The sequence below is a fragment of the Podarcis vaucheri genome (genome assembly GCF_965113315.1).
Source record: "Podarcis vaucheri genome assembly, chromosome: 3".
Classification (NCBI taxonomy): domain Eukaryota; kingdom Metazoa; phylum Chordata; class Lepidosauria; order Squamata; family Lacertidae; genus Podarcis; species Podarcis vaucheri.
The window spans coordinates 50,246,380-50,273,117 of NC_138761.1; the positions used below are offsets into that span (position 1 = coordinate 50,246,380).

The following is a 26,738-nucleotide window of genomic DNA, read 5'->3' on the forward strand; positions in this document are numbered from 1 at the left end:
CAGAGGTCCAGCAAACAAGCCTAATGAGCCATGCTGTTTTTCACTGAAATCCGCTTTGCTCTAAGACAACTGTGTTCTCTTTTGGGGAACAGGTGCGCCTAAGTCCTGCTCTCCAAGCAGGTCTTTCTCAGAAAGCAGCTGCTTTTTGCTTGTTTATGTTGGAAGCAGAGGTAATTGGATAGTTGGTTCCCAAGAAGCAGAATTCTGCATCTCTTCCACCACTCATCCCTTTTATGGTTCTGCTTGGAACAGTGGTGCCTGGGAGGCAGTTTCTGCAAAATACTCTAGAGGAAAATGAGGGGCAGATGGGGCTCATCAACCTGGGAAGGTAGCCCATCTAGGACAAGGAAACTCTGATCCTAAACCTCTGCTGCCTTGTGGGGTATCTTTTGGAGAATAAACCCTATACAATCCAGAGTGAAGTTGCTAAGGTGGTTGGATGGTGCCATATATGCCTCCTTCTGGCAACTCCTGTAGGCAAGCTGGTCCCAAACATATTGCTCTGCTTTCCTTTGGGAAACATCAGTGAGGCTGGGAAAGAGGTCTTGTTGTTTGGGCAGCCCAGGACCTCCATGCACACTGCCCAGACTTGCGCCCCAGAGAAGTCACTTCAGTGCTGCTAACACAGCAGTTTTGACCTCACCCCTGGAGGCACACTCCATTGTCTCTCAAGACATATGGATGCCAGCAACAACTTTTGAGTAAACATGGGCTGAGCTGAAGTTGCTCAGTGGAAGGCTGTGGAGCACAGGAAGAGTAAGGGAACCGGCCACCATCACGGAAAACTGAGAAATCTTTGACAGGCAGTCATCCCAGTTTCCCTACTGTGGTTGAGCTGCCCCAGCTACACATTTCCTGAAGGGGTAAGAATTTCCTCTCCAAGAGCAGTAAAAAGGAAGCAGCATTGATGAATAAAGTCAGGTTGCTAGCTGCAGTCATTAGCACATTTCAATCTTCCATTCAAATTGTTAGCAAAGGCAAGATCACAGGAGGAAGACTGTGGCATTCCAGTATTTCAGATTGTTGCTGAGTCAGTGCCCAGAGAAAATGAGTGACAATTCTCCTTTTGAAAACACCATTTTTTATTTATGTGGCACTCAGACAGAACCCCAAGTGACTGTTGTGACTCACATATCTTCTTTTACCAGAGAGCCAAGAAGAGTCGCAGTTACTACCTAGCACAGGGCTCCTTCTTTTTAAAAGAACCACAGTGGAAATGTCTGGTCATATGCCATAGAACAAAGGCCAGGGGTCCCACAGAAATCAATGAGCTTTGCTCTTAAGACCTCAGTACTGCAAGTCAGTCCTTTTTTGTGATTTATGAGAAGATGAAAGGAACCATCTGATGAAAAGAATAGTGGAAGAAGCTGAATTTCTACAGACTATACCTGCTGAGAATGGAACTCCACTAACTGGGTAGAAGGGGGATATCATGTTTGATTATGTCCCTTTTTATTATTAAATTTATTGGACACTTTTTCATACCACAGGCAATTTAAAGTGACTTTACAGAAAAACAAGCAAACAAAATAATAAATTCATTAAAACCGGTGGGGGGAGGGATACATTAAAAGCAACCACACCCCATTTTAAAAGGCCATAGATTGTTAACATCCTTTTTCCGCTGCAGCCCCATCTGCCCCGCAAAAAATCTGCTCTGGGTGGCAGGAGGACATCCTGCACATTAAAGGAAACCTTTGAGAAGGGGTTTACAAACTAGTGGCGTCTAAATTTTATGAAATAATAAGGAATAAAACAATGATGGAAGTTGTACTTCAAAATATCTGAAGGACACCAGATTGCCGGAGTGCCCTACATCTTCATAGGTGGTGCACCTATTTTGAGTGAAGTCCCGCTGAACTCAAGTAAGTGAAGATGCAGAAGATGGGACTGAAAGGAACATGATTTCGGTTAATGGCTCATGATATTGCTGTCTTTTGTGACAAGGGCCCCTACTAGACATCTTTCTTATTTTGCATCTATGCTGATTTGTGCTCATGATGGTATCAGGGTGGTTATGTTCAACCCCTATTTTCAGTACTCTTCGTGCCTGCAGTCATTTTGGGGCACACATACTGCTTTGTTTCCAATCACTGCATGTCCCATCTCTCCCTGCTGAAATCCTGTAACTCTTAAATGGTCCTGGGCTGGGTTGTCTACTTTTGTTGTGCTCTGTTGCCAGAGTGAGCCCCTCCAGACAGCGATAGTGGCGCAACATTGGGGAAACATTGCCTAACAACTGATTAGATAGATGGGCCAGCATAAATTCACCACTACTACACTATTATTGAATCAGCAATATGTTGCAGAATACATCCATAAAAGGATCCTCAAAAGTGTAGAATGGTAAGGAGAAATGGCCATTTCTTGCAGAAGCATGGGCTCTATGAACTGTGCCTGCCTTAGGTTCACGTAACTTCTTTTTCCAGATCTACTGACTGTCTTTTAAAGGACCCCAGCATTAATTAAGGGATAGTTATCTCGTCAAAATCTATCAACACTCTTTCTATTACTGTTCTGAATATAGCATATATGTCGGAGAGATTAAACTGCAGTGTTTGTTGACCTTTGCTTTCCTTTCCAAAGTAACATGGACTCTCATTCTCAAACCGGAAAATCAGGCTTCCATGCCAGCTTAGTCTCCAGGCTCTGCCTTTTGTCACCGAATTTGAGCTAAGTGAATAATGCAGAGTTTGCAAAGAGAAACCAAACTGTTAAATAAACTGCACATTATTATTTGGAAAGCAGCTGGGTAGCCACAAGGAAGCAGTCAGATCTGAGGTGCATGTTCTGATTTCACAAAATGATAAGGAACTTTGACTAAGTCATTCTGAAATGACAGCACAAAGGATACGTCTTAGAAATGGTGATAGCGATGTCTCTCAATATGTTGGGGTGAGCACAGAGGCCGTGGTGGCTGAGGCACAGGGGGGCACCGCTAGGTGTGCACACTTGTGCTGCTGCCACCATGGCAACCATGATGCCAGCTGTCCACCACCAGGCTCGTGTCTGCTGCAGCCACCCAAGGGCTTGCTCTGGAGTTTTTGAAGAGGGTCACATGCATGTTTCCTGTTCGCTCACTGTCGGCGCTTGTGCCTTCAGCCATGTGTATCTCATACGGAACTTTCAACGATACGATACAATACAATACAATACGATAATCTTTATTGTCATTGTCCCATGCAGAACAACAAAATTGAAAAAATCTACATCAGACATTCAAAAACCAACAAGCCTGCTATCCCAGCTATCCCAGCCTGGTTAGCCCCTAAAATATCTGATACCCCATAATTGAATACAATATACTCACATAGAGACTACCTTACACTGCATTTAAAAACAAAATCACATTTGGATAGAAACTGTTTCTCAGGCGGCTAGTCCTAGTCTTTATAACCTTGTACCTTCTACCAGAAGGCATAAGCTGAAAGAGATAATTTCCAGGGTGCGCACTATCCTTCACTAATTCTGCAGCTTTCTTATGGCATCTGGAAGCATAGATTTGATCCAAGGTGGGAAGAGTGCCCCCAATTATTCTCTCCGCAGTCTTTACAACCTTGGACAGCATTGTTTTTCCCCCTGACCGTGCAGCTCCCAAACCACACACACAGACCATAACACTCTCAACAGTACAATGGTAAAATGCCATCATGAGAGATTATTTTTCCGGAGGATTCTCAGAAAATATAACCTCTGCTGTGCTCTCTTCACCAGGTCTTTGCTTCACCACCCTTTAGCATCTCCCTTCTGTTGGGGTGTGGGGGTGCCACTATCATCCTGTGTGCACGCCTGGTGTTTTTGCAAGGTTTATGTGTGTGTGATATGGGATGCTGGGGCACTGCAGCGCTCCAAATGCCTTTTGCTACCCAGTCTTGCTGTTGTTGCCTGTGGGTGTGCACTTTGCGTGTGCTGTGTGCGTTCCATCCCCTGGTTGTTTGCTTTCCCATGCTATCAATTGCATGCTGCTTCCCATGACCCATCTCTGTGTAGCCTTGTCGTTCCTACACATCTGATCAGGGCACCTGGGAACTTGTCCTCGCATGTCAACAGGTGGGCACAGTTCCCATACTGATACCAGCTGAGCCGGTTCTTTGTGTTTTGCTGGTTTATTTCCACCCCACTGGTCCAAGGCTGGCCCAGCCAACATTTCCCCCCTCCCTGAACCTCCTAAACCAGCTCTGGATCTGTCCTGCTTTATGCTGGTTTAACTTAAGCCTGTACTTAGAATGGCCTAGTAAATCTATAAAACATTGCAGATGCCTCAACTCATTCACCCTGAATGAAACAGCTGGCTTTTAAAGATGATGGGTGCACATATTAGCATGCACTATCTTCATAGCTGTCAACTTTTCCCTTTTTTAAAGGAAAATTCCCTTATTCCAAATAGGATTCCTCGCAAGAAAAGGGAAAGGTTGACAGCTGTGACCATCTTTGTAGAGACATTTTGTGTAAGAGAATGGGGAACGCCTCTTCTAATCAGCCCCTTCCCATTTTCAGATTTATTTATTTTAAAAAACCAACACCCTGGTTTCTAAGAAACTGATCTTTTAAAATTGACCCAAGATTTTAAAATCAATTCCTCTAACTGATTAATTATTGCATCCACTTAATTCCAGTGTACTTTTCTGTGATGTATGTAGCGGTCTCAACAGCTTAGATTGCAGCCACCATGTCTCTTTAGAATATACACACATGCATATGAGTGGAAAATAGGATTGCCACCTTTGTGCTGGCAAAATACAGGACAGGGTGGGGCAGGGGTTGGGGGGCAATTTTTCTCCCATCTGGTGCTGAAATGAATTCAGAGAAATCCATTCTAATCTATTGCAGCCTAAATGCCCCCTCTGGAATTTTACACACACACACACACAAACACACACACACACACACGTAAATCGGTTTGTGCTTTGCTACCCAGAGCTTAAATACATGACCTTTTGCACACCCTTTCTCACAAACACATCTGGAGAGGATCCCTAACTTGGCAGAGTGGGAGGGAGGAGTGGAAATACAGGACAAACTGTATCCTGTATTGAGTCAATACAGGACATAGCATCTTACATTGAACTACAGGCTGATCCGATATTATACAGGATGGGATGGCAGGTCAAGGGTCAACTGGCTCACCCCATATAAGGTAGTGGCACAACAGCATTGCGCTAAAGTTCTGCTCCAGCTCTTCTTTGCAAGCCATCCATTCTAAACTTCTTAACATTTCCCCAGGGAAACATTTGATGAATGAAAGCCAAAAGTTCCCTGCATAATCAAGGACACCAGGCGCACGTCCTCTGTGCTTGCTCAGTGCATTTCTACTGCCACTCAGAATATTTTAACTGCAAAGAAAACATGGCCCAAATGAGCGCTGGAGTCAAAATAAAACAAAGTGGTTCTATGGCACGAGGGGGAAATAACCTGTCCTTACGTTTGCTATGTTTTTCTTCTCTTTGGCCATCGTTTAGGAAAATAACAGCATTTTTAAAGCTAAAACTGTCAACGCTCTACACTCTGCTCAGCAGTGCACTGCAGATCTTGCAAACATGGCCAGCTCCCAAAAGGCAGGTCCAGCTCTCTGCATTAATCAAGTTATCTCCTTGGTTTCCTGGCATAAATGTCTAGATTGTGCTATAGCAGGGCATGTGGGCCTGATTAAAATCTCTCCAGCTGAGAGGGATTTTTTGGCAGATGGGGGCACAGTGACATTCTCTTAGTAAAGGGGGGTTGTATCATTCTCTGGGACGGTTCCCATCCTTTTCAAAGGAGGCTTAGCACATAGGATTTCCCAGTGGATTGTACGCAAAAGGTTTTCGGTAATCTAGCAGTTTGCAGGTGACGCTTCCTAGAAATGTAGGTCAAAAACACCTTCCAGAGAAGGCAGATGTGCTCTGGGGTCTTCAGAGGTCTTTAAGAAATTTGGGCTGTCATTTCAGACCAGTGCTAGAAGTAGACACAGAGGTAACCTGTGATTTGATGGTGGTTTTGACAGCAGCACTGGTTATAAATGGTGGTTTTTATTTCATTTTTAGCAAGGATGCATGAGATAAACTTCCGTGGCTACCACGGAAATGCCATTTTATTTTTCATTCCCTATTTCAGTAATACAGTGGTTCCTTGGGTTAAGTACTTAATTCGTTCCGGAGGTCTGTTCTTAACCTGAAACTGTGCTTAACCTGAAGGACCACTTTAGCTATTGGGGCCTCCCGCTGCCGCCGCTGCGCCACTGGAGCCCAATTTCTGTTCTCATCCTGAAGCAGAGTTCTTAACCCGAGGTACTATTTCTGGGTTAGCGGAGTCTGTAACCTGAAGCGTATGTAACCTGAGGTACCACTGTACACTATTACCAAAATAGCCTCAAAAGTAAACTAGTATACTCTTAACTTGCATGCTTAATGTAATTATTAATCAACCAATGTTTTGCAGTGCAATCACATACATGTCTACTCTGAAGCAAGGCCCATTGGATTCAATAGGGATAACTCCTAGGTAAGTGTGAAGAGGAATGCAGCCATAGTTGGTTAATCAACTAAGACTGGAATCCTACACCCACGTATCTGGGAAAAAGCCCCACTGAACTCCATTGGACTTCTGCACAGACATACTTAGGATACACTTTGTTCCATTTGTAACAAATGCTTGCAGCCCTAATTAAAAGCAAAGGGAAGTGGTCATGTAACCTCAGCCTTTGTTAGAACTCCTGATCAATTGGTCACAACCAAGGATAGGCTAATCTGTCAACTTTGGTTTCTCTTAGTTTCTCATTGTTCCTATTTTGGTTCTTCACATTTCCACATCAGTTTGCAAAAAAAAAAAAAAGGCCTCATGAAAATTCAGCGTGCTAGTGCAAATTTCTCCTAAAACACACGTTTTTATACGCAATTTCTCCTAATATATGGATTTTTGCAAATCAATAATGCATTCTTGTATTCTCTTTTCAATAACTCATGCATTTATATAAACACTAGTATGTGCATTTTCAGACATTGAATAAAGAACTGCACTGCAAAATTCTGAAAAGTGCAAATTCTGAAGGATGGCTGTTTCAATGCATTATTATTATTATTATTACTATTATTATTATTAAGTGCAAATCATATAGATTCACCTTGAACTGCATCAACCTCTTCTCCTATTCTTAATTACAAATCCATTAATTCCTCCCATACCCAGAATTCCCAGGTTTACATCAGTAGCAACCCCCCCTTGCTAAGGTTTTAAGGACTGGATCTCTCCATTGTTCTGCATTTAGTCCCACAGAGCCATTCTAGATGCTGAAATGATTGAATGGATTATCCGCAAGGGAAAAGCAGAGTGTGCTCATTCAGACTCATCCTGGATTAAACTTGGGAAGTATCTATAAGAGCATCACTCAAATGATTCATGCCTGTGTAAGTGCATATACAAATAATGAAGGGAGAATAAGGCCATGATCCTCTCCAGCATTAATAGGGTTGCAGCCCTTTCCTTCCTCCTACTGTATTATCTTTATATCCACTTATACCTCAATGGGTCCCAGTTTATTCCTGGATAAATCAGAATGCACACTGTCTTTCTCTCCCTCCCAGCTACACACACTTACCTGAGAGTAAGTCCAACTCCCAGGGGCTTCAAATGAGGTTGACTTCGATATATAGGATTGTACTGTCAGTACTGCATGTGGCTTTTGCTACGTTGAATGGAAGTTGGGCTTCCATTTTGGTTCCAGTTTGGTTTTGAGTGCTTCAGTGATTGAGCTGAGGGCACAGGGGCAGGAAGCACAGAAATATGAAGGGAGAGAGCATCACTTTGCAGTTATCAGCAAGAGCCTGGGTGACAGGAACATAGCTCATTCCTCTGTGTCGAGCAGATCTGTGATGGTGCTTCTCCAAAGCTATTCCAGAAAACTGTAGTACTGACCATTCTACCCCTTACAAACCTCTGTAGAACCCTCACTGCATGAGTTATTATAATCATATAATGCAACCATCCTGAACACCTGCGAGGCAGCCAACTGAGGAGCAGAGGGCTTGCCAGGCAGGGGAAACCTGATTGGTAGCATCAAAGAAAAAAAGATGTTTGAACTTGTAAAGAGCAAACTTGCAAGTGGGGCTGTGTACTAAGAAGAAAGAGCAGACAGCCCACCTAAAGCATGGGGGGAGATGCAAGACAGACGACTCCATCAGCATTCAATTTATGATAATTATGTCTTTTAGAACCATTACAAAGGCAGGGGAAAGCAAGCTTGCTCTATGGCAGAAAAGACAACATGCTCTTGTTAACAGCCAAACATTGTGGGCATATTATTTAGCCACAACCTTCTGAATTCAGTATCACCACCATCATCAAGTGTTAACCACAATGAACATTATTAAAATTAGATCTTTTTATTCTCCCCTCACTTCCTCCTGCTGCTGCAAATCTATCCCGATATATGATAGGATCTGTTTTGTGACTCCAATGTATATACTACTTTTTCCCACTGAAAAAGACAACCCTGAAAAGACTCCTGTATCTGTATTATATCCCCTGGCACTGCACAGATATCCTCATGCTGCTTTCCACCAGTGTCTGCTAGTTGCCCATGTCTGATATCTCAAGCTTAATTTTAAAAAGTCAAATGTTTTCAAAATCCTGCTATAAGGAACAGGGCAAATACAGCAGCCTGAGAACTGAGCACTCACAGCCTGCTTTTTTAAAAAAGCAAACTTTAAAGGTAGCTAACATATAAAGCCCTGGAACAACACACCTGAAATGTTGGCAGGCCTAACCCCCTCTATAGTGGCTACCATAACCACAAAGTTCATGCCGCTGTGTCAGAAACCAAGAATGTTATAGCCATTTACATGTTGCAATGCAAGTCAATGGGATTTTTAGAGTTGTGTAAAACTCAGGTGCAGATTAGGTCAAACTAGGTCCAGATCAGCCTGAAACAGACAGGGCCTCAGCAGCACTTACAAATCAGATTGGGTTGGAAGCCCATGCACAGTCTTATTGCTTACCTGTAACGCCAAAGCATTTCTGAATAAGTTAAACAGAACAGATCCTGATACTTGAGGATCCCCACTGCTTACATACTTTAAGTGTGAAAGCTGTCATTTATTCCCAGCATCTGGTTTCTGTTCTTTAACCAATTACAGATCCCCAAGAGAGCATGTCCTCTTATCCGATGACTGCCAATTTCACCCAAGAGCCTTTGGTGAGAGACTAAGCTTTTTGAAAGCCCAGTGTGAAATATCTACTAGTTATTCCTCTCTGCAGGTTTGTTGATACTCAAAGATACTAATGCCCTTTTAGAAAAATCATAATATTCTTGATAAATATTTCTTAACTAACTTCCTCTTGAAGAATGTTATAGATGCAAAGGAAAGAACTGCCTGACCAAAAAATAAACCTGGGGAGGGTGGAGGGTCTGTGTACTGATTTTATGCTAAAATTCCTTCATATCTCAATTGCAATAATACATGCCATCCCTTAAGAAAAACTGGTAGTATTTAAAATTTAGCAATCTCTATTCTGCAAGACAGATATCATGCATAACTAGAACATTTTTTAAAGAAAAAGCTAAGAAGATTTATAACGTTGAAAAATCACAAGTGTTAAATAAGCAGAAAAGGGGGGGGGGACATGTTCTGTCGCACTTTTGAAAAGCTTTATATAATAGAGATGGTCTAGAATTTATATTATTTATATTATCTCTCTGCTTCATTGCATTGCCTCCAACACTGGAAAAAGATTGACAGATTCACTGAGCCCAGCTGTAAGATCCACGAGATTTTCTTCTCTGAAAGAAAAATTATCCTTTTTTTAAAGGCACTTTTCTGGAAAAGGAATGACTAATGCCATTTGCATCAAGAGACTGGCTCTGTGACTAACTCTCCTAAGGAATTTTTTTTTTCTTTTTGCTGAGATCTCAATGTACATTTCCCAGGCCTATGTAAAAAAATAGACAACTTCGCCTGCTGTTAGCATTGCAACATTTGGCTCCCATCCCACCTCTGTTGTCCTTCTTGAGATAACCCACAGAGGTCTGGTCAGGGAGGTAACATGGCCCCAGTACTGTGCTTCTTCCAAGTCCCGTTGCCTTTGGAGGTCATAGCTCAGTCTGCTTTGCCAACAGAGGGTCCCAGCTTCAATCCCTGGCACTGGGGAAGGACACTAAGACCCTAGAGAGTCAACAGTACTGAAATAGCTGGACCAGTGGTCCGATGTGTTTGAGATCAGGCAGCTTCCTAAATGCTGTGGCTGACTGACACACAACACAGACTGGCTCTAGACTGTGGAGCTCACTTCCTCCGGAATCCTGTTTGACCCCCCCCCCCCCGCTTTCTGCAATTTCAGCAAACTGAAAAGATGTTTTTTCTTTTGCCAAGCTGTTGCTTTGCTTGGAGTTTTTGCTGTCCTGCTGCTGCTATACTTTCAGGCTCCTTCTTATTTTTAGCTCTGCTTGTATTTATTATTGTTTTGTTATCATGATATGCTCCCCCCCCCTTCTAACATTAGCAGCCACTTTAGGAACCGAGTGGGGCTGACAAGTGAGGAAGCAATGTATTAGTAAATATTAATAAATGTTATTTCCAGTGGGGGTGGGGCAGATATTTGTATTCACGGTGATTCTGCAAGAATGCTCTTTCATACAACCATAGAGTTGGAAGGGACCCCATCTGGTCTAACCCCCTGCAATGCAAGAAACTCAACTAAAGCATCCATTTTACCTTTCCTTTTACATTTTCTGGCACAGGAATATAGGAAGCCTTATACCATGCAAAACCATCTACCTCAGAATTATTTACTACGCTGAATAGCTGTGGCTCTCCGGTGTTTCAAATACACGTCCTTTTCACTGACCTATCTGTAGAAGTAGGGGATTGAACCTGCGACTTTTGACACACAAAGCATTTGCTCCCCAACTCAAGAGCTCTTTCCCATATTTATTGCACTCCCTGCCCTGTCTGATGGGTGAGGGAGAAGTGTCCCCACATCCAAAAAGCCCTTTTCTTTTCACACACCTTGTCCCCCATTTGCTTTTGAACCTTCTAGTTTTAAAATATAAGCAGCAATACATAGGGTCTGATCTAACTAAGACTCACAGTCAATGGACCCAAGTTAGTTACATTCAGACTTTGAGTTTGATGAATGCTGGATACAGTCCCTGGTGTTCCTCTCAAATGTCCTTTTCACATGCAATTTCCCCCCAGACAAAATTGGTTCTCTGTACGTGTTGCCAATAGCTGCCCTCTCTCTTACTTTAAAGTTTCTGAAACATTTGCATCATCCCCCATATTAGATAAATTGTCACGAACAGGATGCTTCCCAGCTCCTGTTGGCTTTTCCTTAGGAATCTTCATCCTTAGCTTGCATTTCCCGTCCAGAAAATAAGATTTCAAACCTACAACTGCTTAAAGGCAGAAGTAGCAAGAATCTGTTTTCTTATCTTGAGTCTAGCTTCCATGCCATTTTGAAAAAGAGACATTCATCCTTTGCAGAACAAAGGACTACATTTTGTTTAGGTTCTAGATTCAAACCAGCAGTTTGCTGCCACTAGCATATGGCAGCCCAGAAGGTTCCCCATGAGGGAAAGCAGCTCTCAGGCTGAAAGGGATTTTGCTCCTGATCTAGTCCAGCACCCTTCTTCCCACAGCGGCCAGCCAGACACCACCACAAAGCCCACAAGCCTGCTAGGAGGCAACAGTCCCTCTCCCACTGATATTCACCCAAAAGCTGTCCCTAGGCCTGGAGGTTCCAGTTAGTTGTCAGAACTAGAAGCTGCCAATAGCCTTATCCTCCATTAATTTGCCTAACCCCATCTTAAAACCCAGCTATAGGTCCATCACCACATCTTATGGCAGAAAATTCCATCAATTAAAACACACGTGGTACGAAGTAGCACTTCATCTTGTCTGTCCTAGAGTCGCCTGCCGAGCATTTTCAATTTAGGGCACTGTGTTGTAGCAAGCAGGTCAGCCACTGAGACCATATAACACCGGTCCTGGAAGATCTTCATTGGCTCCCAGTACGTTTCTGAGCACAATTCAAAGTGTTGGTGCTGACCTTTAAAGCCCTAAACGGCCTCAGTCCAGTATACCTGAAGGAGCGTCTCCACCTCCCTCGTTCTGCCTGGACACTGAGATCCAGCGCTGAGGGCCTTCTGGCTGTTCCCTCGCTATGAGAAGCCAAGTTACAGGGAACCAGGCAGAGGGCCTTCTCGGTAGTGGCGCCCGCCCTGTGGAACACCCTCCCACCAGATGTCAAAGAGATAAACTACCTGACATTTAGAACACATCTGAAGGCAACCCTGTTTAGGGAAGTTTTTAATGTGCGACATTTTAATGCATTTTTAATCTTTGTTGGAAGCCGCCCAGAGTGGCTGGGGAAACCCAGCCAGATGGGTAGGGTACAAATAATTAATTATTATTTCTCCATCCATCTGGCCCAGGACTGTCTATTCTGATCAGCAGAGGCTCTCCAGGGTCTCCAGCACTGGTTTTTCCTATCACTTGCTACCTTTTAACCAGAGATGCTAGGGATTGAATCTGGGACCTTCTGCATGGAAAGGATAAGCTCAAACCCATTTGTTGCTCTCCCTTATCAGTCCCCCTACAATGGAGTGGTGGGGACAAGGGACTTATTCAAAAAGCCAAGCTTTACAGCATATTTGGAAATTTCCCTCCCATCAGGGACCTTCCGGCTCCAGCCATTTTGGTACCCAGCACCTCCATATGCCAGCAACCAACTTTTATTAACAGGAAGGATAATAATATTCACTCCAACAGAAATACTGATCTGGCAGAGGCAACACATACCTTAGACTGGGCAGGAGTCTCTCATCTTACTGTGCTTCCCTCCACCTCCTCCAAATCTGCTCTAGGATTGCAAGAACCCCCAGATCAGTAGTTGCAGAGGGTGGGGGAGAAAAGATGAGATCTGATGGAACAATCTCCTTGGTGCTACGTTGATGTCCACTCTTTATTTTTAACTCACAAGCTAATGGATTATGGAACGAAAGTATCACACAAGGTAGACTGTGGTTTTCCCAACCCTACTCTATGAAGCAGTCTCATGTTCTTAAATGGATTTATTCTTAAGTGTTTTGAGATCAGCAATCTAAGATGGCTATACAAAATATCGAGAGAAAATAGATCTTGGCAACTAGTTAGATTGCTGAAGTTTGTAGTCACGTGGTCCAGAGTATATATTTGTCTGACTTCTAGAGCTCAAATGTATTGCAAATTCAGTGTCTCTTCCCTGCAAAATCCTTCTCCAGCTCAGGATGTGAAAAGAGTTAAATGTACAACTAGGGGCCAGACTGTCTTACAGCTAAATGTACAAAAATTGAAAACGTTCATCTTTTTTTTAATCCAAGACTAGGACACTAAATCACAGCATCAGTGGAGCCACTAAAGGGTGGATTTTAGAGCTCTGGGATCCCTGAGTTATTGGCCCATTGTCTTGGGAGAAAATGAGCTGTTCAATCTCTGAACCTTCCTGATGTATCACAGGGAAGTTCCCCAACCAGAGTGAGTTAAAGCCTGGGACTTTAGGTTCCATCTATACTGGCTTTGTAAATCTCCCCTCTCCCCTGCAACAGCTCAAGTCACTGTAGACCTGGGAGCACAACTAGGGAAGAGGTCTTACCAAGCACATGGGCTAAATACAGGAAGTGTACAAAGTATAACAAGCTAGTCTTGTCTCCCTTTCAGCTCATGTGGCTCAAGAATATTCCCTGAGCTTGATCAAATAGTTTGTCAATTTTGGTTTCTCATTTTTTCACCCCAATATAATGCATTTTGTTATTGTCACTAATGTATGTATTTTTATGCATGTGCTAACTTAGTATATTCATACAGTGGTACCTCAGGTTACAGACGCTTCAGATTACAGACTCCACTAACCCAGAAATAGTACCTCAGGTTAAGAACTTTGCTTCAGGATGAAAACAGAAATCACGTGGTGGTGGCGCGGTGGCAGCAGGAGATCCCATTAGCTAAAGTGGTACCTCAGGTTAAGAACAGTGTCAGGTTAAGAATGGACCTCCGGAACGAATTAAGTTATTAACCTGAGGTACCACTGTATTTTGTACACATAACTTGGCTGGAAAGTTGCCCTCCAAATTCAGCAGAGTGCAAATTTTGAAGGATAGCTATGTTTTTTGGTTTGTGTAGTTATCGAAAGAAAGAATTAGGCAGGTTCACTTCAAATGCAAACTGAATCAAAATTCCCTCTCCATCCCTATAGTCAAACAAGCTTAGGGACCACAGCCTTTCCAGAGCTATGCCTTGTGCCAGTAGCTCAGGTATTATGCAAATCCTTGGAGCCTCTAAAAATAAAATAATCATCCTTTGGGGTGGTCTTTTTTGTTTCTTTTATTTGGTTTGTTGTTGTTGTTTTACACATTTCTATCTATAGTATCCAAGGCAAGGAAATTTAAAAAATGGAAACTGAAAAAGTGAAAGAGAAGAAAATACTTAAAATAAAGGATTGGGTGAAGAAAATGAGATGCAAAAAACAAATAAGAGAAGCTCTAACAGGAAGTAAAATAACTTGGTTTAAATGTATACAACTGGAGCAATGGACAAAGAAGTGGTTAGGGGAAAACAAGAACTTCAAGGAATATACAAAATATGAAAAAATGATTATAAAAAGGGGGGATAAAGAAGAAAATAGTTATAAAAGGTATTTTACACCAGTCAGATTAAATCAAATAAATAAGGCATATTCGGTGTTATGTTGGAGGGGATGTTCACATGTGGTGGGGGTGTAAATATAGAATCCAAGGCTTAAACAAACTGAGAAACCAACATACAATTCTGAGAACCAATTGAAATTATGAGCTAGACAAGAAGTCTCCGAAAACAGACAAACTCCCCCACCACACATATGCAGATAAATAATTCCAAAGCAATTCCAACTGGAGGAACACCCACTCCTACTTGCTACACAGCTGTTGCCAACTTCTGCTCACATTGTCCAGTTCTTACAATTCAGTTCAGTGAATGCATCCCGTATAGTGGTGGGGTTCTTCATTAAGAAAATGGTAAAATGCTGCAATATAATTTTAACCAGGCTACATCCAACATTTTTCACCACCACATATTATAAAACCTGGTATTTCACATTGTTAAGAGCCACACATTTGTCAGCACACTTTAAAAAAAGAAGTTTATTCACCAACTTTGAATTTCCTAGTCAGACTCATTAGGAGTCCCATCTGACATAGTCATCAATCCACAACTCAAATGTCTACCTAGACCAAGGATGAAGAACCTGTGGCCCTTCAGATGATGTTGGATTCCATCTTTCATGAGCCCCAGCCAATGGCCAGAGATGGTGGGCACTAAAGACCATCAACTTCATGAGTGTCATAGGTCTGGACATTGAGTCTATGATTCTGCAGATTAGATGAGAGCAAGTAGATACAGTATGTGCTTCATGAGAAACACACCCCTCCCCCTCACTGCAGAATGTCAGAGAACCCTGCATCATGTGCTTTGTTGTTCAGAGGTATCTTTAGGGCTGATTCACACTTGCACCTTTGTCACTTTAGAACTCGTCACCACTGGCTCTTGGTAGAACCGTCTCTATGGGCAAAAATTACTGTATTTGAGCAACACAAAAGCAGATTCTCACATGCACAATGTATTACCATTTTTTACAGTCATGTCATCACTTGCTGTTGCAGTCACCGAGTGGTGAACATTCATTTGTGAACTCTCCTGGAATCATCCAAGGAGAAGGGCTTATGATCCTGCTAATCCAATTCCTACCCCTCCTGGGATCCCAGGAGAGAAAGGGACAAGGCAAAGACCATCTCAGAAGACCACCTCCAGCCAGAACATCTCAAAAGACCACCTCCAGCTAGACTTACCTCCACCTGCCACCAACTGCCCCAGAGGAAGAGTCCCGAAAACTTATTAATATGTTTAATATGTTGATATTGATTATTGCTTTTAAAAATGTAATTTAAATGCTACTTGTAAGCCAACTTGAAAGGATTTGTATCCTAAAAGGTGGGATATAAACCATTTTCATAAATAATCAATCATAAACAAGAGGCAGTTGTCATTTTCCAAAAGTAGCCAAGCCCTGCCTGCCAGTGACTAAGCTTTCAAAGTTTCTGACTGGCATGTAGATCTACACTTAGTTAAAGTGATATCCAAAGAAAACTTAGGCACCTCTGTGCATCCATTCCTGAAAGCCACTTCACTCCTTTCTCCTCCTGCGCAGCTGGTTTCCCAGGCCGCAGCCTAAGAAAAGCTTGTTCCCCTAACGACTAACAGGCATGATGAAGAGGAGTCTGCCCTACAAGCTAGTCTTTTAATGAGGCCAGGATGCAGCCAGACATTCAGGGCTGGGCTGTCGCACTAGCTCTGGGGATCTTGCAGCTCATTTATGTCTGCTGACCCACTCTTTACAAGATGCAGTGAGACGGCTTGGCTCAGCAGTTGAACACCCAAGGCTTCCTTGTTACTAGTCAGGCTAGAGAGGGATTCTCTCAAGCAGAAATTTCCAAAATGCTCTGTTATTTGAAAGGATGGCCATTTTACTGCACAGGGTGGTCCCCTTTTCAGGAACACACTTCCAAGGTGCTTTGTTTTTGAATGCTCCGCAGCTCCCTCAAACTCTACAGATCAGACCAGACGGCCAGTTCTGAAACTGGAAAATGGAATGGATCTGAGACTTTTTGAGGCTTTGCCCTCCAAACAGATGGAATGGGATGGAGCCTGGCTTAGTTCCCTTATTTTTATTAGTAGTCATTATTATTTCCTCTCGATACAAGGTCCCAGGGCAGGTTACAACAATGTCAAAATACAACATCATAAAAACCGGTTTCCCAATTCCCAATTTTTATAATTTATATTTATTATTTATATTTTATTAAAGAGAACATTAATGGGGAGGGACCTCAGCTGAGTGGTAGAGCATCCGCCTTGCATGCAGAATGCCCCAGGTAGAGCAGAGAAAGCCACTGTTTGAAACCCCCCAGCGGCCGCTGCCAGTCTGTGTGGACAGCACTGAACTAGCTGGATCAACTAGCTCTGACCTGCTCTAAGGCAGCTTCCTCTGCTTCCCGGAGAGCGATGCGCCTTTTCCGCATCTCCTCTCCTCTGGGCAAATCTAGGCAGCAGCGGTGACTGCAGTCTGGCACTGGCGAGATCAGCTTCCTTCCTCCTCTCCTTCGAGCTCACACAGAAGATGGCTCTGCTCAGGCAGGGTCAACCCGCTTCAAAAAGGGGTCCTTTCCCCGCCACCCCATAATGTGGAAGAGTCACTCGATAGAAGAGCATCTCCGTTATCCATGTATAAAACGCACACATCTCTCGACACTTTCCTGGCTAGGCGCAGCAGCAGCACGGATGCAACAGGGGACCATCCCATTACAGACCGTGCCACACTTTCGATGGTGCCGCCGTCTTTGGGGCGCTCCTTGCAAGAAGAAGCGACCAACAGGGCGAGGAGGAAGCCATGCACCTACCCGGGAGCCCGTCCAGACGTGCTCTTCCCTAAGTTCCCGGGTCTTTCCCTAACCAGGAAGTCTTAGACACCAGGGGCTGCGCCTTCCCCGCACCACCCAGTAACTCCCCACTTCTCCCCACCGCACTTTACAGAATCCTCGGAACGAGGGGCGAAGGGTTGCTACTCCCCCCACGCGCACACTTAGAGACCCACGCATTTCGAGTCACCTAAGCTCCCCCACCGTCACACACACACACACACACACACACCCGAGCCGATTTACCGCTGCTATCCTTGAAGAAAGGGGTCGCGGTGTTTCTCAGGCTCTGGCTCCAGCCCCTCTTCTCGTCCTCCACCACCTCCTCCTCTTCCACCTTCTCTTCTTCCTGCTGCTGCTCCAGAGAACCCGGGCAAGCCGCCTCCGAGCCGCCGGGCACTTGCTGCTGCTCGGCCGCTGGCTTGGCTCCGCGTCTCGCCGCCGTCCTTCCCCGCTGGCTGCGTCCTCCGTCCGGGGCTTCGCGCTCCTCGTCGGCGTCCTCGTCGGAGGCGGAGCGCGACTCGGCCGTGGTGCTGTAGAACGGGTTGCCGCCGCTGCTGTCCTGGCCCGACTCGCCGAAGACGTCGTCGGAGATCTGCAGGCTCTCGTAGCGGCAGCGGGCCGCCTCCAGCAGCGAGAGCGCCTTCAGCCTCTGGCCGCCGCCGCCCTCCGCCATCATCTCGCCCGCCGGCGCCAGCAGCAGCCCCCGCTCGGCCGGGTCGTCCGGCCGCAGGCAGCAGCCCAGCAGCAGCAGCGGCTCGGTCACCGAAGGAGGCAGGCAGGCTGCGGGAGCAGCAGCACAGCCGCTTTCTCCTCCTCCACCGCCTCCGCCGCCTCGGAGCCCAGCCTCCCGTTCTCCCCGGCACAACCCGCCCCTGTGTGTGTGCAGAGCCATGGGTGGAAGCAGCCAGCTCAACATCTCTCCCAGTGCCTCATCGAGCCAATTGTAGCTGCAGTCCTGAAGCGGGAGGTGGGGTTTTATGCGCGCTCCGGACGCCCGGAGCCCGCCCTTTCCCCGCCCCCGAAAGGGGACGGTCTCCTCCGCTTAAAACCACAGGCTTGCCTGGGAGGAAGGCGAGAGAGCGGCTGCTGCGCACAGAGCAACCGCCCAGCCGGACCAAACGCCAGGCGCCTCGCCGAGCCCCTCTGCGCAGCTCAGGCGTGTGGAGCTGTCCAGCGGCGCTGGTGCTGAAACCCCACCAGCCTCTGGACTCCGTCCCCCAGAAGTCTGGAATGAGTGAGTTCAAGGCAGGGCGAGCGGGATCAAGCCGCCTCTCCACTCGCAACAACAAACAGATGTGGCACATGGTCTGAAAGGAAAGTCGGCAAGCAGCAGGACCCAGCAGGACTGGTCGGCTGACCGGAGCCGGAAAAGAATTGGGGAAAGGGGGGGGGGAGGAATTACACGCCTTTCTGCACAAACCTGGGACATGACAATCGCCTGGCCATAATAAGCATCCTGTCACATACCCTTCATCGCAAATAGCATCTGCAAGCACGCTTGTTGCACTCAGCTGTGATGAAGGTCTTCGAGTCGCTTTCATGTCGGAGAAAATTGGAGTGGCACTAATACATCCTAAGAGCGCACTTTAGAGCATCTGGGAAAGACTGCAAAGAGGGGAAGAGTCGCTGCTCATCTGCAGCTCTGGAAGGTCGGAGACCAAAGTATTGGGAAGTCAGACTTGTTTTCGAAATAGCTGAGACATACAATGATCTCGATCATGCCAGCATTGCTTCAGCTCCTGGAAAGGAGAATTTTGGTTCTTTGGACTGGACATACCTAGCCCAGTAGCTGACACTTGCTTTGCTGACCCCAGATTTCTAATATTACTAAAGGTGCATGGGGAAGCCACCCTAGTATGGTCTTGAGATTTGTTTTGTTTTATTTAAAGTATTTGCACAATTACTAATAAAAAAAATGTTGACAATAATAAAACAGGATAGAATATGAAACCTCCCATAAAACTCACGACACTGATAAAACCAGAAATACTAAAAGCACGTCCAGCCCATAGATAAAACAAACAACTTACTGGAATCTGTTGCAATGTCAGTTTGCCTCCTGGGATTTATAGGCCTTCCAAGACCTGGGTTTGTCATGATGCCACATGTCCACAGCTGCACTATGTGTACACAGGGAAGCCAGTATTTGGGGCCTCTGCACAGTTCACCTCAGGGCTGGGCAGGGCAGGCTGCTACCTCCCAAGGACATTTCCCAGAGCAGGGAGGCCCTTATCTGTGAAGTGCAACTCATGGCCTGCCCAGATGCCTCTAGGCACCATCATGTACCACTTAAGTACAGTGGTGCCTCGCAAGACGAAATTAATTCGTTCTGCGAGTTTTGTCGTCTTGCGGTTTTTTTCGTCTTGCGAAGCACGGTGTCGGGAAAGTTTTGGAAAAGCTTCAAAAATCACCAAAGTCTTTAAAAACCTCAAAAAAGGCTACCACACCGCGTTCTATGAGTTGCTACTCAAAGTCAAGTCGCAACTGTATTAACGGTGTTAAGAAAAAGGAAACAAACTTGCAAGACGTTTCCGTCTTGCAAAGCAAGCCCATAGGGAGAATCGTCTTGCGAAGCAGCTCAAAAAACGCAAAACGCTTTCGTCTAGCGAGTTTTTCGTCTTGCAAGGCATTCGTCTTGCGGGGCACCACTGTATAAAATAAAAGTGCAAGAGCACAAGCTCTGAGTAATGCAGCAAGAAGGAATCACATATTATCAATTTTGCACAAACCGCACTGGCCATTCATTTGTGACTGTACACAATTCAAGGTGCTGACTTCAATGTAAAGTCAGAAATGACTTAAAGCCCAGCTACCTGACAGAATGCCTCTTCCTAGGTTGGCTCCCCATGTGATCTGCAGGGGAGTCCCGCCTCATGTCCCCATCAATAAGCATAGTTTGCTATGCGCTGAAAAGGGATAAGAACTTCTCTGTGTTGGTCCCCATTTGAGAAATTCTGTACCTATAGAGGTAAAGCTGCCACTCTGATTAGTTTTCCCTTAAAAAAAAAAAAGGCAGTTGAAAACACACACAAGCATTTGGGTATGGCTATTTTTTATGCTACTTATGAACTGGTTTCATTGGTTGAATTAACTGTTTAATGGTTTTGTTATGTGTGTTCCCCACCCTGAAATCCTGGGGCTGAGGAGTGATTTACAAATGTAACACACACACACACACACACACACACACACACCCCTCTACATTTAGAGGTCCAACAGATTCAGAAAAGGTAACTAAAGTATTTCTATTTCCACTTACGCACCAGAAAAATAACCCAATTTTACTGGAATATTTCCAGCTTGAAACCAGTAAAATGCACCCATCCCTAGTGCTGGAATAAATAGGACAATACACTCCTTTTAGTAGAGCAATGGAGTTAGGTGATGAGGGTCTGCAGTTATAGTCACAACCTGCAACTTAAAGGGCAGGTGCATTCAGTGCACACTTACAGCACATGACTTTCCTAAAGAACCCTGGAAACTGTGTTCCCCTCACAGAGATACAATTTCCAGCACCTTTAAACTACAGTTCCCAGCATCTTTTGGAAAAGCCACATGCTTTAAATGTGCATGGATGTGCTTAAATGTGTTGCAGATCTGCCCTTTAGCCAACAATCCTTAATGCAGACTACTTACCCCTATAATTAGGGTACTTAGATTTAAGAGATTAACCATGCAATCACATTCATGTCTGCTCAGGAGTAACTCCCATTCAGTTCCAGGGAGCTTACATTCAAGTAAATGGGTGTGGGGGTACAGTCTAATTCTGTCCATTCTTTCCATGTTTTTCTTTGTACGGGAGAAAATTATTAATATTCCAATTCAGGTGAAGGGTGCTTCTGAGTGTAGAACATGCCTCTAACATCTTCTGCTCATGTTTACATTCCCTACTCTGGCATGAAGCCTTAATAAGGCTATACAGAATGAGGGGGTGACAACTTAATTCATTTAGGATAGGGTTGTAAGTGTATTGCAGAGTGATGTTCAAATCCGTAAGCAAAATGGTAGTTTAGCTTCAGCTCTCAAGCAAATTATGTGGCTGGATGTTAAAAGAAAGAAAGAAAAGGAAACCTAGTATCTATGAATTTGCAAAGTACGTATACAATTTATTGAGCAACATTATTACTGAAGTCAGTACTCCAAAGGCAAGTACTGTAATCACAGCACTGCAATTCAGCTAAACCTAAATCTGTCTTAATCTAATGGATGATTACATATCGCATCCTGCTTTCATGATAATTACTTTACCTATGTTTGGATAGTCAGACAAGAGTTGAAACAGTGAATAGAATATTGTAGCCATGGCAACCTGAAGTAGAGCTTTTAATTTCTCCCAAATATAAAGCTCTTCCCACTTTTATATTCTTCCGTTTTGGGTCAGCAAAGATTCAGGGTGGAGTTCCTTGATCAAATGGCATGTCGGCCCACAATTTCCAATTCCTGCAATAAACAGCCAATGATCTCCCTGTGATATGTTATCAGGTTTTTTAAAATAATAATAAAACCCTCTAAAAGTAAAAAACAAAACACATTCTTAAAATTTCTATATCAAAACAAGAAAGAGGAACAGCAGGGACAGGATGTGATTAAACCAGACAGACCACATACATTTTAAGTATCAAGTTAGAACTCAAAATCGTGTTCCACCATCATTCAATGGGATTACACATCATTAACAGAAAGCCTGTTGTTTAAAACAGAGTAGCATTATAGGACTAAAAAGTATAAGAAAATTTCCCAGTTCTAATGCTTCAGTGAGGACCCCCCCCCCCATTTGTCAGTTCCCTGCAGGGGAAATCAGTCCTGAGTGCTCACTGGAAGGACAGATCCTGAAGCTGAGGCTCCAATACTTTGGCCACCTCATGAGAAGAAAAAACTCCCTGGAAAAGACCCTGATGTTGGGAAAGATTGAGGACACAAGGAGAAGGGGATGACAGAGGACGAGATGGTTGGACAGTGTTCTCAAAGCTACCAGCATGAGTTTGACCAAACTGCGGGAGGCAGTGGAAGACAGGAGTGCCTAGCGTGCTCTGGGGTCATGAAGAGTTGGACACGACTAAACGACTAAACAACAAATTGGAATCCATCAGCCTCAGCCAACATGACAAATGATTAGGGATAATGGGAGCTGTAGACCCATAACAGCTGAGGTCACAGCCTCCCCACCCTGTAGTAAATTGGTCCTGGTAAGAATGAATTACTATGGTCTGATTCAGACACTTCATTTACATGAAGGAGTGAGCAAGTGCCCCTTCGTACTCCTGCTGCTGATGCTAAATGAATGATGATGATGTTGTTGTTGTTGTTGTATGAGTACTAAAAGGTGCAACACAATATTATTGTGTTTAATGTTGCCAGGTTGTTTTGATACCAAAGGCTCTATTTCCCCCCAGTCATTTTTCTAATGGCTTGATTAGGACTGCTTCTGGAGTGAGCTTAAAGTTGCCACCAAAACCTTACTTTGTGACAACTCATATTTGACATGCTCCTCACAGCCCAGATGTATTTGCTGTTTCAATACAGTATTTGGGATCTTCTTTCTGCTTCACTATGTGATCCCATCCAATCAGGGATCCTGTAATGAATTTAAGGATGCTATGGCATCATGGAGCTAATCAGATTTGGCTATGTGATGTCAGAGAGCAAGGGCAAATCAAACCAAACACATTGCCCTCACTTTGAAGGGGTATCAGTCTGTAAATGTTCCTTGGACTGATATAGGTTTGAGTAATATTATTGGAATAATTGGTTTATTTCCAAGTTCATCTCAAAGAGAACATATACACTTTGTCTATTAAACGTGAACAATTTGATGGGTTCTTGCTTCTATATTCTATTTGTATAGAAACGTAGCTATATCAGGTCAGGTCATCTAGCTACCTATGTTGACTGGCAGCAGTTTTATGGCCCAGGGCCTCCTAAGAGGCAGAGGTCTTGGGAGATTGGTGTTGAAGATGCCAATGATTCTGTTTGGGACCTTCTGCATGCAAACCATGTCCTCTTCTCTAAGTATACAGTGGTACCTCTGATTATGTACTTAATTCGTTCTGAAGGTCCGTTCTTAACCTGAAACTGTTCTTAACCTGAAGCACCACTTTAGCTAATGGGGCCTCCTTCTGCCGCTGCTGCACGATTTCTGCTCTCATCCTGCAGCAAAGTTCTTAACCCGAGGTACTATTTCTGGGTTAGCGGAGTCTGTAACCTGAAGCATATGTAACCCGAGGTACCAGTGTAGTCTATCTGGTTGCAAGGATAAAATGAGGAGAGGGTAGAGCCATGTATAGGTTCCTTGACAGAAGGGCGAGATATAAATGCAACAAGAAATAGGGAAACATAGATCTTGTTTCTTTTGAAAAACAAGGTTTCTATTTACCTGGAACAAAAGTTGGATTTTAAAAAACCCAGAAAAGTCACAAGTAATTAAGGTGCCAGCTACCTTTGCTAAAGCGGAAGCTAAAATTAGGACCGAGACAGGAATACGTTTGCAGCATACATCATAAAGTGTGCATTTATAATTAATTTTCAAGGTTTTAAATGCAGGTTTGTAGAGAAGTACATCTAAGCCCCAGATGATTCAGAAAGAAACAGAAGTGGAGTCTATTTTAACCATTGTTAAGACTTGGGAAATTGGCTGCATGTTTTAGTCGTCTGTTTTTGCTATTGTCCTCATGAGATGTCATGTGCTCATATATGAGTGAATGATTACTTGCCCAATGGTACTTAAGCTGAGATGAAAATAAGCCATTCATTCATGTACAAATGCAGTATTCCAAAAATATTTCAAAGATGTGCACTTTAAAAAAAAAGATATGTGTTACTAAATCCACATTTTACAAAGAACAGCATGCTTGGTTCATGACAATCATTTGTGGTGCATAGCTTAAAACAAGCAGTAACGGAGCAATTCATTTTTCATCCAAAGAATCAGTTTGAGAAATGGGTAAATATATAATTCTGCAACATACCAGTCATTCGAGCAGGAGTGGTTAATCCCTGAACTGGGTCCTTGATCTATTCCACCCCAACCCCCAATTGGTGGGTTCCCAAGACTCCACTGATTTTGGTGGTGACAAAAAGTGGGGAAATTAAAGCAGTAATTAATGTTAACGTAGCATGTTAATCTGTGCAGCTGTTAGCCTGCTGTTAAGCATTTTATACAGGAGTGTGCACATTCCCTATGATTCTGTGCATTTAAAAAAAATCTGATCTGTTTCTGAGATACTGTATGCTCTCTCTTGTTTCAGGTTCTGAGCCAAAGCTCTGTATATTCCCATTCACTATCACAGGGAATCCACAGCTATAACCTTTTGCTTTGGGGGTGAAATTTACAGTGGATGAAATTTACAGACACAGAAGCCCCTCCAGAGTGGATTAATTCTCCCAAATTTCGAACATATAGGTACAGGAACATTTTCTAGGAGAATGAAGGAAATCCTCCACATTCCCTTACAGAGGAGTGGGGATTTATTTCTTTCTCACCTTAAAATAATTAAGAGTCGGTCAGGTGGTATCTATTCTTGCTTGTACATTTAAAAAATCAAACTTTGTAGCTTCACAATGACCTTCTTTTTCTCGTGGACTGAGTTTTGTTTTTCATCTTCTACACTTTAATGTGCTGGTAATGACCGCTCCCCACATTAAAAGGGGGGAGCCTTTTGCATGGTCACGCGCAGCCCCCTGTACCCTATGCTGCACCATTAGCACAGGCTTGACTTCACCTCCCCCCAGGTGGAATACCTGGAGGTCTCCGCCTACCCCAGTGAGTTGCCCAATCCCACCTGGGTAGGCGTTGCCAAGGTGATCAGGCCAGGTAAGGGGAGGGACTACCTGCCCACACAATAGGGGAAGGATCTTACCTGGGAGAGTTTGTAGGGTAGCAGTTGAAGAAGGAGCAAAAAGGGTTTTCTTGTGTGTGTGTGTTTCTTTGTGGCTGATTAGCTGTTTTCCCTGTGTAAAGGTCAGAGGGGGCAGGGTTTCTGTTGAGGCAGGGGATTAGCTGTGGGAGAAGCTTATCAGAGTTTGTAGGGTAGCGGCGCGCGCCTAGCGGCACACGCAGTTATACCCATCTTTCAGATTTAGGGGAGCTAGTCTCAAACGGTTGTTGGGGGAGACCTAGGTTTTTGGTTTTTTTTGTGGGGGAAGTTATTTGCCCTGTCTTCAAGCTTTTTATGATGGAGGACCTCTGTAGCCATCTCCAACAACACGATCTCATGATGGAAGGGGAGGGAACAGCTGCAGTCGCCTGCGATTCCTGCACAATGTTTGCCATCTTGCCAAAGGTTGCAGGCAGCTTTACCTGCAGCAATTGCATGTTGATTGCCCTTTTAAAAGACAAAGTCCAGCAACTGGAGGAACGTGTAGCTACGCTCCAAAGAATTAGAGAGCTGGCGCTCTTCTTGGAAGCAACAGAGCACACCGTCCCCACCAAGGAGGAGACAGGGGACTCCCCTGAGAAGGAGGCTTGTTCACCAACACAGGAGCCAGATATATGGAGAAACGTGACTCAAAGAAGTAGGAGGCCCAGGGTTCACTCTGATTGTTTAGAAATACACAATCGCTTTGAGGTCCTCTCCCCTAGCATGGAAGATGAAGAGCAGACTCCATTTGAGGATCTCTCCCTCATTACAGTCGATCAGGTATATGAAGACGAGCAGCAAAGTCAGGCCTCAGGGAATGTGCAGGTGACCTTGGAACGGACAGCTCACGCAAGAACCCCGACCAAACCCAAGAGGAGGCGTGTAGTGGTGATAGGGGATTCCCTACTGAGGGGAACAGAAGCAGTGATCTGCGGGCCTGACAAGATGTCTCGGGAAGTGTGCTGTCTCCCCGGGGCTAAGATCCAAGATGTAACTGAACGACTGCAAGGAATCATAAAACCCACTGACGAATACCCCTTCCTCTTGGTTCATGTGGGAACCAATGACACTGCAAGCAATAGCCTCCAGAAGATCAAAAGAGACTACGAGGCTCTCGGCAGGAAATTGAAGCAACTAAATGCACAAATTGTCATCTCGTCTGTCCTCCCAGTTGAACGACGTGGCCCAGGGAGAGAGGGGAAAATAGTGGAAGTGAACAGCTGGCTTTGCAAATGGTGTAAACAGGAACGGTTTGGATTCTTAGATCACGGACTGCAGTTTCTTGAAGATGGACTTCTGGCAAGTGATGGGCTGCACCTCACAACGGTTGGGAGAAATGTTTTTGCCAAAAATCTCAGAAACCTCATCAGGAGGGCTTTAAACTGACTTATGTGGGGGAGGGAGACAGTGCTCCTGAA

General features: G+C 44.4%; 1 protein-coding gene across 1 annotated transcript in view; it reads right to left on the reverse strand.

Annotated features, from left to right (window-relative positions):
* PGBD5 (piggyBac transposable element derived 5) overlaps positions 1-18,407 on the reverse strand; it is a 66,426-nt gene extending 48,019 nt beyond the window's left edge. Inside the window, exon 1 of the mRNA XM_082217011.1 lies at positions 17,708-18,407. Within this exon, the coding sequence (XP_082073137.1) occupies positions 17,708-18,380 (673 nt within the window). The 5' untranslated portion in view covers positions 18,381-18,407. The remainder of the gene's footprint in view (positions 1-17,707) is intronic.
* Between the last annotated feature and the right edge of the window lie 8,331 nt (positions 18,408-26,738).